At 47.5% G+C, this 18,520-nt stretch overlaps 1 protein-coding gene across 2 annotated transcripts; it reads right to left on the bottom strand.

The window, feature by feature from the left end:
- Nucleotides 1–710: 710 nt before the first annotated feature.
- MYD88 (MYD88 innate immune signal transduction adaptor) lies at nt 711–18,358 on the bottom strand. 2 transcript variants are annotated; one of them, XR_014517443.1, is made up of 6 exons: nt 17,946–18,358; nt 14,033–14,167; nt 10,542–10,722; nt 5,714–5,805; nt 1,868–4,302; nt 711–1,781 (listed from the first exon to the last, which is right to left on the bottom strand). XR_014517443.1 is itself a non-coding variant. In XM_083467234.1 (5 exons), the coding sequence occupies exons 1-5, from the start codon at nt 18,286–18,288 to the stop codon at nt 4,148–4,150; spliced, it is 906 nt and encodes a 301-aa protein (XP_083323360.1). In that variant the 5' UTR covers nt 18,289–18,358; the 3' UTR covers nt 711–4,147. The 2 variants fall into 2 exon arrangements, 1 of the variants encoding a protein (XP_083323360.1); XM_083467234.1 differs by having other exon boundaries at nt 711–4,302.
- Nucleotides 18,359–18,520: the final 162 nt, after the last annotated feature.

The raw sequence follows: 18,520 nt of genomic DNA, 5'->3' as shown, positions 1-18,520 counted from the left end.
CCAGAAGGGCGGGGGTATATTATATTATTATTATTATTATTATTATTGGGAAACCACCACAGAGAGCCCGAATACCACAAGCAACTCCAGGGCCAGTCTGCCATTCGTTTGCCCACAGTATTTGGTAAGCAGATGTACACTGCCCCCTCTATGGAGGTTCCATTCAGCTATCGTGGCTTATAGTTATAGTGGTACCTCGGGTTAAGTACTTAATTCATTCCGGAGGTCCGTTCTTAACCTGAAACTGTTCTTAACCTGAAGCACCACTTTAGCTAATGGGGCCTCCCGCTGCTGCCGTGCTGCCACCATGCGATTTCTGTTCTCATCCTGAAGCAAAGTTCTTAACCCGAGGTAGCATTTCTGGGTTAGCGGAGTCTGTAACTTGAAGTGTCTGTAACCCGAGGTACCACTGTATTCTGTTTGGGCACATTATATTTCCTCATCCTCGGACATGTCTCCATACATAGATGGATACGGAATGCACACATAGAGAAAAATCCAAGGATTAACCGAGCACCCATTCCTCCCCGTCTTTCATTTCTGGAGGTCACAGGGAAAACATTTCCGGGGTGGCAGGGTTGAGTGGAGTTCAGAAAATTTGAAAGCAAGAACGCAGTGGGCTGAGTTGAACTGGAACCGGTGAGCAACAGGGTGCGGTTAGAATACCCTGCCAAATCCAGCCTGTGTAAACACACACAAGGAGAGGTAGATCAATCAGGATTTTTTTTTAATAAAAGAGCCTCAATGAACTCTGATCATTGAAGAGAAGAGTGGATTTGATATCCCGCTTTATCGCTACCCGGAGGAGTCTCAAAGCGGCTAACATCCTCCTTTCCCTTCCTCCCCCACAACAAACACTCTGTGAGGTGAGTGGGGCTGAGAGACTTCAGAGAAGTGTGACTAGCCCAAGGTCACCCAGCAGCTGCATGTGGAGGAGCGGAGACGCGAACCCGGTTCCCCAGATTACGAGTCCACCGCTCTTAACCACTACACCACGCTGGCTCTCCTATTGTCTCCCGCGGGCAGCCTCCCAGATGCAAACTCGAGACACGTCTACCAGGAAATGCAGCAGAACTGTTCTCTAACTCAATTTGCCCCAACGAAACTATGACACTTTTATTTTGACTTGCCACATTATTTGGAGAGAATCGTTCCCTCTGTTGGTGGTGTTCAGCCCATGTCTGCCTAAGCATGTGTACCAAAATGGCATCGCGCACACAAGGAAGGAAGGCTTGTGGGGACCCCAAAGTTTGCAGAAGTACCAAAGAGAGGACTACCCTTAAAAACAAAAGGCCTGATGGGGGGCTAAGCATATTCCATCACAACAAAATGCTGGTTGTTAGACAGAGGGAGAAGAAACAGAGCAATCCTGAACAGCAGCATTCCAGAATGTGCCTTTTTGTTGTACAACTCACTTGTTTCCCTTATAATATCCACAATCTATCTTCTCTGAAAATGCCCTTATTCCTATCGAGCTATTGTCAATATTGATATCTGGGCTAGAACTCATGGAAATGTTTGGCACAGCATGGGACACATCCATGAGATCTCTTTTTGTGCTTTTGTAATAGTAGAAGACTGGCTAACCCCTGGTTCTCAACTCAGAGCTCGTACACTCATTCCTCCCCTTGCAAGATCCAGTTAGTCAGTTACTTCCTGGCTTGCAGCAAACCTGGATGGCCATCCGTCAGGGATGCTTCAGTTGAGATTCCTACATTGCAGGGGGTTGGACCAGATGACCCTCTTGCTTCCCTTCAACTCTATGATTCCATAAACTATGGCTTGTGCTTCCCCTGCAAACCATTGCTTGAGCGCTAGTTTTGCAGAACAAGCACAAGCCATAGTTTGCTGGTTCAGATGGAATGGCGAATTATGGTTTGTTGCAAACCAGGAATTAACCAATTAAGCAGAGTATGTGGGAGGAGCATGGAGAGCCAAAACTCAAACATGTAACCCCAAACCATGGTGTGCCGTTAATTCTGATTGACTGTTGTTGTTTAGTGGTGTCCGACTCTTCGTGACCCCATGGACCAGAGCATGCCAGGCACTCCTGTCCTCCACTGCCTCCCGCAGTTTGGTCAAACTCATGCTGGTAGCTTCGAGAACACCGTCCAACCATCTCATCCTCTGTCGTCCCCTTCTCCTAGTGCCCTCCATCTTTCCCAACATCAGGGTCTTTTCCAGGGAGTCTTCTCTTCTCATGAGGTGGCCAAAGTATTGGAGCCTCAGCTTCACAATCTGTCCTTCCAGTGAGCACTCAGGGCTGATTGACTGTACCATCTACCAATGAAGCACTAAGGAGTATGCAATATATGTAGCATTCATCCCACCCTCTACTTGGCCTATGGGGAAGAAGTCCTCACCACTGCTGGTAGATTAATGGATCTAGAGAAGACCTAAAGGTCTCACTTCTGCCATGGACTCATTTGGTGAGCTCAGGGGTGGGGCAGCTTCCTGAAAGTCTCAACACCCCCATGTGTACAATGGAAGCAATTGCAACTTACTTCTCAGAATTTTGGCAAGGAATTCTTAAGCTGTGGCACAGAGTGGTCCAGATTGCAAACATGGATGGGGTGGAAGGAACAAATTATGGATGGACGAGCCAGTTCTAAGTCTGTGCCAATTTCACATGCACTGTCCTACATCTGTCCTGTCCTATGGGCTTGCATTTTGGCTGTATGCATTCCTCACAAAATACACATTTTGCGCTTACGTTAACGCTTTTCCACGCAGCTCCCCACCTCCTTTAAAATAAAATGTCTGAAAATGCATTTTTTTAAAAAAAAAACCCTGAAACCACATTGCAAAGTTCAGATAAGTGAGCAATCTGACTGATAACTGCATTATAGTCCACATCGGTCAGGGACTGTGAAATCAGGCCATGTCGCTTTAAAACGTGGCCTGAGCCACATTCTCTTCTGCCACCAGACAGGATGAGTGCATTTGTGAGCATGGAGAATAGGTTGTGTCAGATAACCGCTAGTCTTTCTGCCTTTCCATGAGGATTGCAAAACACGCTGTAAAACAAAGTGTGATATCTAAAAAGAACGAGTGCCCCTGTGCTAATTAGCACCATCAGACAGCAATTCCTCAAATTAAGGCCTGCTATGCAAAGAATGCAAATGACCATTGCAAACATATTGCAGTGCAAACATATTGTTTGAATTGTAGGGCTTCCTTTCTATCCACAGCTTCGCAGGCAGGCAGATTCTTGGTAAACTCGACGGACCCAAAGAGCAGAAAATCCCAACGTGCTTTTAAAAGTGCTAGGGCAAGGTTTAGGAAGCAAAAAGCTTGAAAGAAAACAGAGGCCACAGTTTCAACCTACTTCCCCCACTGGCCATTATAAAATGTTGAGAAGTGCTGTGGCACCCAGATTCAAGAAGTGCTTTGATTAAAGAGAGAATGGATTGGATTGGCAGGCTGTTGGTCCAATCCTAGGCATGCAGTTGGGGTGAGGGTGGGATCAAGCACACCTTGGCAGCTGCCTAAGATCCTCCAGGAATGCCCACCTCAAACTTAAACCCCTCCTTAGGAATGCCCCCCACATACACTTAAAATAATTCTCCACCCCACAGCAAATGGCAGGCAGTGACAGTTGCGGAATCTGATTATCCTTCTGTACAATAGAAGGTTTAAGTTGTGGATCTTGGGAGACCAATGATCCATCTCTATTTTAAGGCACCAGGAACTCAGGCTTGTCAGAAACAGGATACTGGGGAAGGGGGCGTTAGTCCATTTGTTGGTTTGTGCTAGTAAAAAGAAAGGTTGCTGTTGAGTTGTCAGAAAGAGAGGGCGCTGAACACCTTGCAGAAGATCACCGCCATTTTGTGCGCCTCAGCTGTTGAAAGCTTTCTCCCTCTCACGTTCATTCTTTCTCAATTCCCCTCTTTCACAAGGAGGAAATCAGCTGAAATCAGGAAACGTCGGCCCAAAACCTCAGGAGCAGCTGCAGTTCTCAGTACTTTCTAGCCCTCCTTTTTAAAACGGACTAGCTTCCGGGGTTGTTTCGGAGACTCGGTGAGGCAAGGGTTTAGCGCAAGTTGGTTTCGTGGCAAAGGCTAAGAAAGACTTAGGCCCACCCCCCCAAACTTCCCTTCCTCAAGACGCAGTTCAAGTCACGACGCAAGACACTCCCGGCTTTGCATCATGGGACCAACAGGGACTTGGCCAGCCGCGTCCAGAACCATTTCTTGGTGCAGGGGTTGGTGTAGTCGCAAACCGTGATGAACCTGAGGATGCTTGGGAACTCCTTCTTCATGCTTTTGCACTTAACTGGAATGAGGCACTTGCGGCGAGCTCCTGAAAGAGGAAGCCAACATGGGAATGTGACATAACAAGAGATGGCCTGAGGACCTTCTTCCTCGCTCTTTCACAGAGAGGCAGGAAACAGCTGCCCCCACTTTCCTTTCCGAGCTCCAACGAGGCTCTGCGTCAGAGCCGAGTCAAAATTTCTCAGAAAACCTTTTTCTGAGAATTTCCCTTTTACCCCTTCCTCTCCATCCCCCCATAAGGTGGCGCTGTGGGTTAAACCAGTGTTTCCCAACTGGTGTTCCGCGGCACACTAGTGTGCCGCGAGACGTTGGCTGGTGTGCCGTGGGAGGGAGGCGGGCGAGTCGGGCGGCGAGAGGCGGGGCGGCGGCGGCGAGGATCCGCGTCGAGCCGGGGGCGGCTCCGTGGTGGTGGTGCCGAGGTTTCTCTCTCCATTCTCCCCTCACACACACACACAGGAAATAACACAGGATCAGCTGACAGGACCCAGCCAATGGAGCGGCGGCGGGGCAGCGCGCGCAAAAGGGAGGAGCGCGAGACAGCGGACGAGGAGGAGGCCGGCATGTCCAGACAGCAGCAGCAACAACAGCAGCAGCAACTCCCGGCGACGGCTCCTCAAGCCCCGGGCAACCCTACTCCCTCACCGGCCTCGGCCGCCCTCCTGCTCCACCCGCCGCCGCCTCCCCCGCCGCCGCCGGCCACCTCGGCCCCACCGCCCCCTCCTCCGCCCGCTATCGCCGCCACCACCACAACAGCCGCCGCCGCCTCAGCTGCCGCCGTCCCTCAGTCCCTCGCTTTGCTGCCTCCTCCCCCCCCACCCTCAAAGCTTGGAGGTTCCCCGGCAAGGGGGAGGGGAAAAAATTGAAACTTTCACTTCCATGCGTCCCTCCCGGCGTGACGCTGCGCGCTGACGTCACGGGGCTGTAATGGTGGTGTGCCTCGAGATTTTTTTCATCAAACAAGTGTGCCTTTGCCCAAAAAAGGTTGGGAAACACTGGGTTAAACCACAGAGCTTAGAACTTGCTGATCAGAAGGTCAGTGGTTCAAATCCCCACGACGGGGTGAGCTCCCATTGCTCGGTCCCAGCTCCTGCCAACTTAGCAGTTCGAGAGCACGTCAAAGTGCAAGTAGATAAATAGGTACCGCTCTGGCGGGAAGGTAAATGGCGTTTCCGTGTGCTGCTCTGGTTTGCCAGAAGCGGCTTAGTCATGCCGGCCACATGACCCGGAAGCTGTACGCTGGCTTCCTCGGCAAATAAAGCGAGATGAGCGCCACAACCCCAGAGTCGGTCATGACTGGACCTAATGGTCAGGGGTCCCTTTACCTTTACTCCATCCTCTGTACACACACACAGGCTCCAGGGTGCCTCACAGGAAGCGGATAATAAATTTAACAAATAAGTAGCAACAATATGGATCAGGTAGCCCATGCAGGTGTTTACCTGGGGAGAGGCTGAGGGCAAACTTGGTCTGGAAGTCGCAGGCTTCGCTATCAAGGTAGTCATCCGAAATCACTACCACCATTTTCCGGCACCTGAAGTTAAAAAAAAAAAAGAACAGAGAAAACACGTTTGTGAAAAGTGAGCGGACAACGGGGAAGATGGAGCCTAGGCACCTGGGAGCGTTCTGACCAACAGGGAACGGGGCGTTTTCGGAGCTCTAGATATACAGCCTAGTGCAGTGGTCCTCAAAGGAGAGAATGGCAATAACAGCAGGAAGATTCAAGGACAATCAATACTCTATTTTGAGAATGACTCCTGTTCTTCTGTAGCTGCGTTGTTTTATACTTCCTGGATGTCCCGTGATCACATTATAAAGCAGTTGTGTTGTATGTTTTAAATCAAGTTGTTTCTTTTTGTTTCCCAGTGTACAGTGGTACCTCAGGTTACATACGCTTCAGGTTACAGACTCCGCTACCCCAGAAATAGTGCTTCAGGTTAAGAACTTTGCTTCAGGATGAGAACAGAAATCATGCTCCGGCGGCGTGGCAACAGGAGGCCCCATTAGCTAAAGTGGTGCTTCAGGTTAAGAACAGTTTCTGGTTAAGAATGGACCTCCGGAACGAATTAAGTACTTAACCTGAGGTACCACTGTATTTCTTGTTGACAAAATATTTGGTGCGGCGCCAGTAAACTTTTATTCTGAAAGTGTGGCCCAGAGAAAATGATTAAGGACTTCTGGCCTAGTGGGTAACGGGGAGCCTGAAAGATGTGTGGGTCATAGGCCACAAGGCACTCCCCACATATGCACATCTTCTCTTTGTCTCCGCACATCTGCCTCCCCTTTCTGCATCTGCCTAGTCCCAATACTTTAAAGTGACAAGAAACATCTTAATCTAGCCCCAAAACTGCATCCGACCCAAACTGCAAAGCAGAGCCTGACTATACGAATACGGACTGTAAAGTATTTGTCAGCCTCTCCTCCTCTTCGACCATACGCAAAGGTAGATGTTGTTGTTGTTTAGTTGTTTAGTCATTTAGTCGTGTCCGACTCTTTGTGACCCCCTGGACCAGAGCACACCAGGCACTTCTGTCTTCCACTGCCTCCCGCAGTTTGGTCAAACTCATGCTGGTGGCTTCGAGAACACTGCCCCACCATCTCGTCCTCTGTCGTCCCCTTCTCCTTGTGCCCTCCATCTTTCCCAGCACCAGGGTCTTTTCCAGGGAGTCTTCTCTTCTCATGAGGTGGCCAAAGTATTGGAGCCTCAGCTTCAGGATCTGTCCTTCCAGTGAGCACTCAGGGCTGATTTCCTTAAGAATGGATCGGTTTGATCGTCTTGCACTCCATGGGACTCTCAAGAGTCTCCTCCAGCACCATAATTCACATGCATCAATTCTTTGGCGATCAGCCTTCTTTATGGTCCAGCTTTCACTTCCATACATCACTACTGGGAAAACCATAGCTTTTACTACACGGACCTTTGTCAGCAAGGTGACAAAGGTCCGTTATAGTACCTTTGTCTACTTTTTAAGATGTCTAGGTTTGTCATTGCTTTTCTCCCAAGAAGCAGGCGTCTTTTAATTTCGTGGCTGCTGTCACCATCTGTAGTGATTATGGAGCCCAAGAAAGTAAAATCTCTCACTGCCTCCATTTCTTCACCTTCTATTTGCCAGGAGGTGATGGGACCAGTTGCAGAGGTAGATATGGATCCCAAATCTCCGGCTTACTGTTACAGAGTCTTAGGAAAAGCTGCTCCCTCTGGCTGTCTCTATCTTAAACACCACTGGGCTTTGAAGACCATTCATTTATTTAAAAATGCATGGACCACATTCTCCAGATATCCAGGTGGTGCCTGGGAATGGCATACAATAAGGAATCAACTGCCACAAATTGCAGAGGTGTGTGTGTGTGTGTGTGTGAGAGAGAGAGAGAGAGGGAGTGCTGTTGTGCTCAGGTCCTGCTTGTGAGCTTGCCATAGGAAGACTTCTAAATGGAAATCTTCATTCCACTTGGTATTTCTATTGGATTTCATTGGTTTTATGTTCCGCCCGCACTGCTGGCTGACTTGCCTGACTGCCGTTCTGTCGTCATGCTGGAGTTGCTACAGCCACCAACAGGCAGCCATGTGAACTGCAGCATGACAACAGCCTTACAATTTATTTTATATACGACACATGCAGGTGGGTTTTTTTTTTTAAAAAAATGTAACTGTTTTACTTAATTTATATCCTAAATTGCTTTGGGATGCCTCACTGGAAGCAATTCATAAACAAAATAAATAAATATCAGGCATCCGGTTGGCCGCTGTGAGAATAGGATGCTGGACTGAATAGATAATGATAAAATCCATTAAATTACAACCTTTTCAGCACCGATTTCATTCTCAGTTTTTTCTGGGCTGTTCTATGCTGCCAATTCCTTTTTTTATCACTACTATTTTTACTGTGTAGTTTTTTGAGGGGTAGTGCTTTATTTATTTTTATTCAACAAAACTTGATCAAAAAGAAATGAAAATCCTAGTGATTTACATAAAATAGCACAAAATATTATTTAAAACACCAGTAAAAATCAAACTTTAGAAACAAGTAGATGTAATAAAAATACATTGTGAAGAGGCCCTCGGCAGCCAGTGTGGTGTAGTGGTTACAGTGTCAGTCTAGGACCTGCGAGACCATAGTATGAATCCCCACTCTGTCATGAAACATACTGGGTAACCTTGGGCTACTCACTGCCCCTCAGCCTAACCTAACTCACAGCAATAGATAGTCTTTTCTGCTACTTGTGGGGATTAACTGAGGGAGAGAAACATGTGAGGGAGAGAAACTTGTGGGGATTACCTGAGGGAGACAAACAGCAATAGATTCTCTTTTCTGCTACTTGTGGGGATTAACTGAGGGAGAGAAACATGTAAGCCACTTTGAGCTCCTTGGAGGAAAAGGTGGGCTATAAATTCAATTATGAATGAATGAATGAATAAAGTGTTGATGGGCAGCGTAAAAGTTCCTAAAGCAAATAAATATTACAGCCACTTTCCCCCAGCCTTAAAATAATACAAAAGGAATGCAATACGTTTTTAAAAACTAGGCTTGTTAACTAGTTCCTAATTATTCTAGATTGCTTAGAATAAAGGTATTTACCAGCTGATTGTTGATCAATGTTCCAACAGGTTACTGGAAAAACGCAGCAAGTTTTGTAAGGTCTCAGTTGTTTCAGAATGAATTGAACAAGCAGTTGTATTGGGAGTTGCATTCTTTTAAGTAATTTTATTTAATGGGGGGGGGTGTTTGGGGGCAGAAGGCTGAATCCACTGTTGGAGCAGATCCACTGAAATCCAGTGGACTTCTACTGATTTCACTGTCTACTCTTGGTTTTTTATGCTTTATTGGTTAAAAACTTTATAACAGAAATGTTCAATAGATGTTGAAAACAAAATAGAAAAACAAAAATAAACAATAATTCCTTCCTTAACTGATACTCACTTTGTACATCCATTTGTAATTAAATTTAACATGACCTCTGATCTTCCCATTGTGTTCCCGGATTAAATTCCTTAAATACGCACTCTAACTTTGTTTCCTTCATGTTATTTAACTTACTATAAATTTTGTTTTATAAAATTATCCTATTTGCACACAGAAGTTCAATCAAAACCTGCCAACAGATTAGTATTTTTGACAATGTTCTTTTACGTATGTCCCACTCTGATAAATTTTTCATCAGTGACGTCTTGTAACCTTGCTGATAGTCTCGCCAGTTCGACGTACTCTCTTATTTTATTTTGTCAGTCTGACTTAGATGGGATATCCTCTCCCTTCCAGCCTTTGGTGATTAGAATTCTGGCAGCAACTGTACACATACATAAAGACTCTCCTGAACTTTTTTGGGATTTAGTGACCTATAATTCCTAGCAGGAAGGCTTCAGGTTTGTTTTTTTAGGGAAAGAGCATTTGAACATTTTCTTAAGCTCGTTATAAATTAAGAGTCTACTCCTGAGTAGAACTTACCGTATTTTTTGCTCTATAGGACGCACCCGACCATAGGACGCACCTTGTTTTAGAGGGGAAGAACAAGGAAAAAAATTCTCCCCCTCTCTGTGCAGCGCAGGAGAAACAGAGCCCCTTCCATTTCTCCTGCCGCTTCGCTGAAGGGGCGCTGCACAGAGAGGGGGAGAATTTTTTTCCCTTGTTCTCCCCCTCTAAAACAAGGTGCCTTCAAGGTGCGTTCACCCAAAACCTCCAGAGCGCAGTGGAAGTTCACGCTGCGCTCTGGAGGCTTCAGGCGGCTACCTTGTAAGCCTGGAGAGTGAGAGGGGTCGGTGCGCATTGACCCCTCTCGCTCTCCAGGCTTCAGTGAAGGCAACCCGAAGCCTCTGGAGCACGGCGGGAGTTCCCGCTAGGTTCCGGAGGCTTCGGGTTCCTTTCAACCTGCTCTTTGGGGCTGGCGGTGGGGGGAAGCGCTGCTTTCCCCCACCGCCAGCCTCAAAGATCCCGGAAGCCTTCGGAGCGCAGCGCGAGTTCCCACTGCGCTCCACAGGCTTCCAGTTCCTTTTGCTGAAGCTGGGAGTGCAAGACTCTGGGAGTCTTCCAGTTCCTTTTGTTGAAGCTGGGAGCGCTCCCTCTGCACTTCGGAGGCTTCACGTTGCTATCGCTGAAGCCAAGAAGCCTGCATCCGCTCCATAGGACGCACACACATTTCCCCTATTTTTTGGAGGGGAAAAAGTGTGTCCTATAGAGCGAAAAATACGGTAACTGGGAACAAACCAAGAGAGCTGTGGGAAGCACGGTGGATATTTCCATTGTTGCCCATCTGGGTGTATATTCCTCAACTCACCGCGTCTCTATAAGCTCGCTGGTGATGGACCAGACGCACGTTCCAGGGAGGACATCCCGGTCAAACACACAGAGCTTCAACTTGTGCTCTGTCTGTTCCAGCTCTTGGATCATCTCTTGCACAAAGTGAAGGTCGTTCGGGCAGTAACAGATGAAGGCATCAAACATCTCTACCGTTTGTCCTGAATTAAAACAACAACGAAAACAACACTAGATGAGATTATGCATCCATTCATGCCAACTCTCAAGAGACTGCTATCTACCGTATTTTTCACTCTATAAGACGCACCTAGTTTTTGGAGGAGGAAAACAAGAAAACAAATATTCTGAATCTCAGAAGCCAGAACAGCAAGAGGGATCGCTGCGCAGTGAAAGCAGCAGTCCCTCTTGCTGTTCTGGCTTCTGGGATAGCTGCGCAGCCTGCATTCGCTCCATAAAACGCACACACATTTCCCCTTCTTTTTTAGGAGGGAAAAAGTGAGTCTTATACAGCAAAAAATTCGGTACTTTCAGAATTAAAAACTGGGGGTTCAGCTCAAAATAATTGTTGAGCTTTTTTTAGGGAGGAGGAAAGCCCCATTTTGGGGGGAGTTCCTTTTTGGGAGGGTTAATGGGCGGGGCGAAAGGGTGGGGTAAGAGGAAAGGGAGCCAGAGATCGACTGCGATCTAACAAAACCTTGTGGGAACTACTAGTAGATCACGATCGACCCGCTGGACACCCCTGATTTAGGCCTTCATTGCATTAATATGCTCCCTTTTTCTCAAGGTGGCAAACATGGACCACCCCCCTCCTCCTTTAAACCCCACAACAATCCTGTGAGGTAGATGAGGCTGAGAAGCAGAGACTGGCCCAAGGCCACCCAGTGAACTTCATGGCAGAGTGGGGATTCGAACCCTGGTCTCTCAGGTCCTAGACCAATGCGCTAACCACTACACCACACTGGCGCGAATGGAGGGAGCGGGGAAGTGTTACCCATCTGAGCCAGCCTTGCACACACGTTCTCAAAAATTACCACCCCCCAGCTCACATAGAGCTGTGAAACGTCCTCAGACTTAAAAGAAAATTACTGTAAACCTTCCCTGCTATTCACCTGGAGGATGTAACCGCTCGCCACAGGAGAGCAGGAAACTAGCTGCTTGCAAACCGGATGTAAACTATCCCGGTTGTAACAGATGCTTGGCAATTACCGTATTTTTCGCTCTATATGACACACTTTTTTCCTCCTAAAAAGTAAGGGGAAATGTGTGTGCATCTTATGGAGCGAATACAGGCTGCGCGGCTAAGCCAGAACAGGGAGAGGGAGCGCTGTGCAGCGCTCCATCTCGCTGTTCTAGCTTTGGGCTTAGCTGCGCAAAGCCTCCGCAGGGCAGCGGGATGAAGGCACCCCGCTGCCCTGCGGAGGCTACGCGGGCTGTCCCAGAAGCCTCCGTAGGACACGTGGATGAAGGCTCCCCGTGCCCTGCGGAGGCTTTGCACGAAGCTAGAACAGCTAGAGAGAGCACTGCGCAGTGCTCCCTCTAGCTATTCTGGCTTTTGGATAGCCCCCGCGAAGCCTCCGTAGGGCAGCGGGACGAAGGCTCCCCGCTGTCCTGCGGAGGCTTTGCGTGGCTCTTGGGGAAAGGGACAGAGCGCGCAACTCTGTCCCTTCCCCCACTTCCCAGAAAAGCCCCCAAGTACCACGCTCCCTTTAAAGAGCACGCAGTTCTTGCGGGAGATGGGGGAAGGTACAGAGGGCAGCTTTCCCGCGCGCAGCCTCTTCCTGGCAGGGGGAGCCTTCATCCCACTGCCCAGGAGACACTTCAGTGGCTATCCCAGAAGCCAGAACAGCAAGAGGCTATCCCAGAAGCCAGATCCCTCTTGCTGTTCTGGCTTCTGAGATTCAGAAAAAAAATAAAAATTCTTGTTTCCTCCCCCCCAAACTAGGTGCGTCTTATCATCTGCTGCGTCCTATAGACTGAAAAATACGGTGCACGTAGCTCAAAATCCATTTAACACCTTGCTCTACAGAGCACCCTCCTCCAGGAAGAATTCTAGACAGGCCGATGAGCTATGCAGGCGCCTCCATGGGCGGTAACGCCGAGGTCAAAGAAAAACTTGCTTGCACATGTCTTCCCTTTTGGTTTAGCTGCACGTTTATCACCGTGTTGCTGTGCTCAAGGGTTACACTGGTTTCCCAAAACGCAGCATTTTAATTCTTTCTTTTTTCAAGAGTGTTATTAATTTCCCAATAATAATCATTAGCTACCATGATATATATATATATATATATATATTTAAAAAGATTGTGATAGATTGTGCTCATTTTACCTGGTGCTTTTCTCTTTGTTTCTTTTTAAAATAATTTTTATTAAAGATTTTCTCTGTTTGCAAAAGTATGCACATCTGTCTCTTTTTTCAGGTTATAAAGTCTTTTCTGCAGGTCAGTTCCGTTTAATACGAGATGTTAGCGTTGTATATGGCATTTTACCTGGTGCTTTTGAACAGCTGCACAGCAAGCAAATTCAACAGGTGCACTTCAAAGAGGTGCAATCTGTGAGAGGCCATGAGCTTTACCTGTTGAATTTCTGCCTGTGCTGCAAAACCGTTAAAGGTTCAGGAGCCCTGCCAGAAAATTAGGCACCCATCAACCCTAGCCACAAAAGGTGGGTAAGCCATCTCATTTCCTCTTCCTTTCAGTGGCTGCATAAACACTGTTCTCTCTCTCTCACACCCAGACCATCTTTTCTGAATCAAATAATCTTATTTCGTCCCTTATCTTTCCCGCCCCGACCTGGCCACAGTGATCCATGCGACGGTCACCTCCAGGCTTGACTACTGTAATTCGCTCTACGCGGGGCTGCCCTTGAAGCTGTCCCAGAAACTCCAGCGGGTGCAGAATGCTGCAGCGAGGCTCCTCACGGGGTCTCTGCCATGGGAGCATATTCACCCAGTGCTTTCCCAGCTGCACTGGCTCCCGGTGGAGTACAGGGTCAGATTTAAGGTGCTGGTTTTGACCTTTAAAGCCCTTCACGGCCTAGGGCCCTCGTACCTACAGGACCGCCTCTCCCGGTATGCCTCACAGAGAGCCTCAAGGTCCATAAATAGCAACACCCTAGTGGTCCCGTGCCCTAAGTAAGTCAGATTAGCTTCAACCAGAGCCAGGGCCTTTTCAACACTGGCTCCGGCCTGGTGGAACGCTCTGTCTCATGAGACCAGGGCCCTGCAGGATCTGATTTCTTTCCACATGGCCTGTAAGAGTTGTTCCGCCTGGCCTTTGGCTTGGAGCCAATTTGATTCCCTCCCTCCCTCTCTTTCTTTTTTCTTTTCCTTCTCCTCCTGCGATGAGGCTACATTTTAATATTTTAATGTTGTATTTTAATTTTGTTTTTAAGTTGTAATCATTCAACTTGTTTTTATTATTGCTTGTAAGCCGCCCTGAGCCCGGCCTTGGCTGGGGAGGGCGGGGTATAAATAAAAATTATTATTATTATGGTCTTATCCGTTTCTTTTACCAAGGGGGTCATCTCGCGTAGTGATGCCCTGCAGTTCCGATGACCTTGCGATACTGCTGTCCACCGCTGGGACCTGAACAGGCCTCTCCGCCTCCTCCTGCTGTTTCCTCCGCAGGTACTTCTTGCAATCTTCTTCTGCAAAGAGTCACAGAACAAAAATAATAATAATAAGGCATGTTTCTGGGTATGTTTTGTTTGTGGTTCAGGGCCCGTCCGCACGACAGCCTCCTCTGCTCAGTGCTAAACCACAAACACAGGAAACGTGGACTGGAGGGAGCAGGAGGAGGTTAAATCTCTCTTCCTGGGCCAATACCCTAAAGCCAATGATGGGGACTCACAAGCCCAAACTGACCCTGAATCAGCTCAATCTCTACACCCGTTAAATTGGCAAAAATGTATACGGTAAACAATAAATGTTGGAAATGTAAAGAAAAAGAAGGAACATTTCACCATATGTGGTGGGAATGTAAAAAGGTGAAAAACTTCTGGGAAATGATATACAATGAGATGAAAAAAAAAGTTGAAATATACATTTATTAAAAAACCAGAAGCTTTTTTATTGGGCATTGTAGGGGATGATATAAATAGAAATGACTGTAAGCTGTTTTTATACGCAATGACGGCAGTAAGAATATTACTTGCACAAAAATGGAAGCAAGAAGAATTACCTATGAAAGAAGATTGGAGGATGAAATTGAGGGACTATGCAGAATTAGATAAACTAATGGGAAGAAAACCAGCGGGACCAGAGATTCACAGAAGATTGGCGTAAATTTACGGACTGTCTGAAAAGTAATTGTGATGATCAGATTACATTTGTAGGTTTGCAGGAAGTTTTGTGAGGTGAATAATTTGAATTATTGCATAATTGGATGAAAAGGACGGTGTTAGTTAAGATAATTAAAGGCAATATGAATTTAAGAAATGCAGAAGAAATCATAAAAATGGGGGATCATCAGAGGTGCTGATGGAAGTCCAAAAAAGTGTATAAGATGTGAAATTTTGTGGTATGTATGACAATTAATATGTTTTAAAATGAATAAAAATTATTTTTTTAAAAAAAGAATCAGCTCAACCTCATGCAACTAGCATGCAGAGGTCAGGTGAATATTGCATGAAAGTGGAGCCTCCATGTCCTGGAGCAGTATATCTCAGATTTGCAAGATCTTGGGGGACAGCAATGGAGAGGGTGAAGATTTCCACCTGCTCTGGTTGGGAACTTTCTTGTAGCAAACACTAGGCTGCCACTGGGGACAGACAGAGGGGTTTGGATGTGTTAGGCACTGGGGAACACTCTGGGGCAAGGATAAGGAGCCTGGGCTGCCCAGGTGTTATTGAACTGCATCTTCCACTATCCCTGAGCATTGGCCATGCTGGTTGGGAAACCAGGGTGGATAAAAACCAATGATTTTTTAAAAATAATAATTTTTTTATTTAAATCAGATTTTTTAAAATTTTAAATTTTTAAATTGGATTTTTAAAATAAAATGCTTTTGGAGGAAAAAGTCTTTCTACTGAAGTTACATTATAGTCCAAAGACTATTCATTAGGAAATAAAGATTTGTTTTAAGTTTTTCATGTGTGCTAAAACTCAGTCTAAGTTGTTGTTGTTTTTAACTGTTTAACCACATCAGTTAACAAACATGGATACATATGCTATGTTATTGTCTTAGTTAAATAAATTGTTTAAAAAATAAAAATTATTTTTCTCCTTCCAATAAAGTACAGCGGAAAAGTTGTCCAAATATAAACAGTTAACTTATTAAACCTCACAATAATTTCATAATTATTTGTAAAAACTACTCTATTTAATATTCCAAAAATGAAACCTTCATTTGGTTGTAAAAATTAAGATTATACCAACAAGAATGAGTCTTTCTGTTAAAAAATGATTTAAATCAAGTCTTACTGAATAGTGATTTAAATCGATTCATTTTAAATCAAATCTACCCTGTGGGAAACAGTGCAACAGCAACTAAAAATGCAGATTGAGGATTGCAGGAGCAAGCAATGCAAGAGAGGCAGTGTGGTGCAGTGGTTAGAGTGCCGGATTAGGACCCTGGAGACCCGGGTTCAAATTCCCACCCGGGAATGAAGTTCGCTGGGTGACCTTGGGCCAGTCACAGTCGTCCTTCAGCCTAACCTTCCCCACAGGGTTGCTGTTGGGACTGAAAGAGGAGGGGCAGAGCCCAGAAGGGGCAGAATCGTGTATGCCAGCTTGAGGTCCCTGATAGAAAAAGGCAGGATATAAATGCAGCAAACAAAACACAAAATGACGCCAAGCTTTAGATTTTGTTGCTGCTTCAAATATCAGTCGCTAGTTTGGGCTCTCATTCGTTGGTGATGCTGTTGTGTTTTTTGTAAGGATGGACAAGCCATAGCCAGGTAGAGGCACTCGGGAATGCACCTGTAAAAAGGTAAAGGGACCCCTGACCGTTAAGTCCAGTCGCGAACGACTCTGGGGTTGTGACGCTCATCTAGCTTTACTGGCCGAGGGAGCTGGCGTTTGTTCGCAGACAGTTTTTCTGGGTCATGTGGCCAGCATGACTCAGCCGCTTCTGGCGAACCAGAGCAGCGCACAGAAACGCCATTTACCTTCCCGCCAGAGTGGTACCTATTTATCTACTTGCACTTTGACGTGCTTTCGAACTGAAAGGTTGGCAGGAGCAGGGACCCTTCAGCTGTACAGCTCCCTAAAAACTCTTCAGCGAAAGAAAGAAAGAAAGAAAGAAAGAAAGAAAGAAAGAAAGAAAGAAAGGACTTGTTTTCTCTTGTTGGAGCAAGCTTGTTTTCTTCTGGTAGGACTGGAACCAATGGATTCAACTTACAGTGGTACCTCGGGTTAAGAACTTAATTCGTTCCGGAGGTCCGTTCTTAACCTGAAACTGTTCTTAACCTGAGGTACCACTTTAGCTAATGGGGCCTCCTGCTGCCGCCACGCAATTTCTGTTCTCATCCTGAAGCAAAGGTCTTAACCCGAGGTACTATTTCTGGATTAGCGGAGTCTGTAACCTGAAGCGTCTGTTACTTCTGTTTTCTTCTGGTAACCTGAAACTGTTATTAACCTGAAGCACCACTTTAGCTAATGGGGCCTCCCGCTGCCGCCGCGCCACCGGAGCACGATTTCTGTTCTCCTCCTGAAGCAAAGTTCTTAACCCGAGGTACTATTCCTGGGTTAGCGGAGTCTGTAACTTGAAGCGTCTGTAACCTGAGGTGCCACTGTACAAGAAAAGAGATCCGGGCTAAACATCACAAGGAACTTTCTGATGCTAAGAGCAGAGAGCTCAAACACCCACTGAAAGGTCTTCCAGTAAGAGCTGTTTGGGAGTGGTCTCTCCTTTAATGGAGGTTTAGAAGCAGAGGCTGGATGGCCGTCTGTCAATAGTTGGGATTTCTGAACTGCAGTGGGTTGGACTAGATGACCCCGGGTGCCCCTTCCAACCTTATAATTCTATGATCCTATGAAATGTTTTTAAGTTAAAGCAAACAAACAAAAGCAGCAGCATTGCAGTAACACACCCGGAACCAAACAGCTTCAATCAGGAGTGCTAAACAACGAGGAAGCGTCAAGAAGGAAACAAAACCAAGACGTTAGGAAGAGGGAGGAAGAATATCCGTGGCCATTTCCTCTCTCTCTCTCCGGGAAACTGCTCCCTTACAGGCAGAAATCCAACCGGCGACGCCCCGGCGGCTCCGAGGATGGGCGCAAAGCCTCCTCTGTTGGGAACTGGGTATTGGGGCGCAACAGAAAGGAGAGGCCGTGCGTAAAACAGGGCGCTCATTCTGGAGAGGTCGTGCGTAAAACAGGGCGCGGGGAGAGAGAGGTGTCCCCCCTTGGACTGGGGCAGAGGGGGCATCGACGGGACGGGGGAAGGGCGAGAATCAGGGGCGTCCCCGGGCCCTGTTTGCTCACCGATGCTGGTCCCCAGGTCGGCCAGGACGTCTCGGCGGCCGAGGTGGCGCAGCAGCCCCAGGAGGCGGCCCACGGTGGCGCCGCCGGGGCAGCGCTTCTGCCAGTCGGCCAAGAGGCTCTCGGTGGGGTCGGCCTTGCCTTCGAAGTGCTTGATCTCCAGGTAGTCGTAGCCCAGCTCCTCGGCCAGCGCCGTCCAGTCGGAGGCCACCGGGGCGCGCGGGTTGAGGAACAGCCCCAGGCGGCGGCGCACCGAGTAGTTGAGCGCCACCAGCGGCACCGAGTCTTCTTCCGACGGGGAGGACGGAGACGCGCCAGCGGCGCCAACAGCAGCAACCTCCGCCATCGCGCGCCTGGCTCTCTCTCGCCTCGCCGCCTTCCCTTTCCTGTCCCCGCGGCCGCTTTCGCAACTTCCCCGACGGGGCGGAGCAGGAGGAGGAGATGAGGAGCCTCCAAACCGGTTTCGCTTTTGGTGCCGGCTCAGCTGCGAGACGCATCCGTCCAACAGATTGGAAAATTCAGAATAGATGCGCCCAGTGGTTAACGCTATAAGACGCGCGCTCCCGCGAGAGGCAGGG

The sequence above is a fragment of the Podarcis liolepis genome (assembly GCF_965112155.1).
Source record: "Podarcis liolepis genome assembly, chromosome: 12".
Taxonomy (NCBI): Eukaryota; Metazoa; Chordata; class Lepidosauria; order Squamata; family Lacertidae; genus Podarcis; species Podarcis liolepis.
This window is presented reverse-complemented; position numbering and strand designations above follow the sequence as displayed.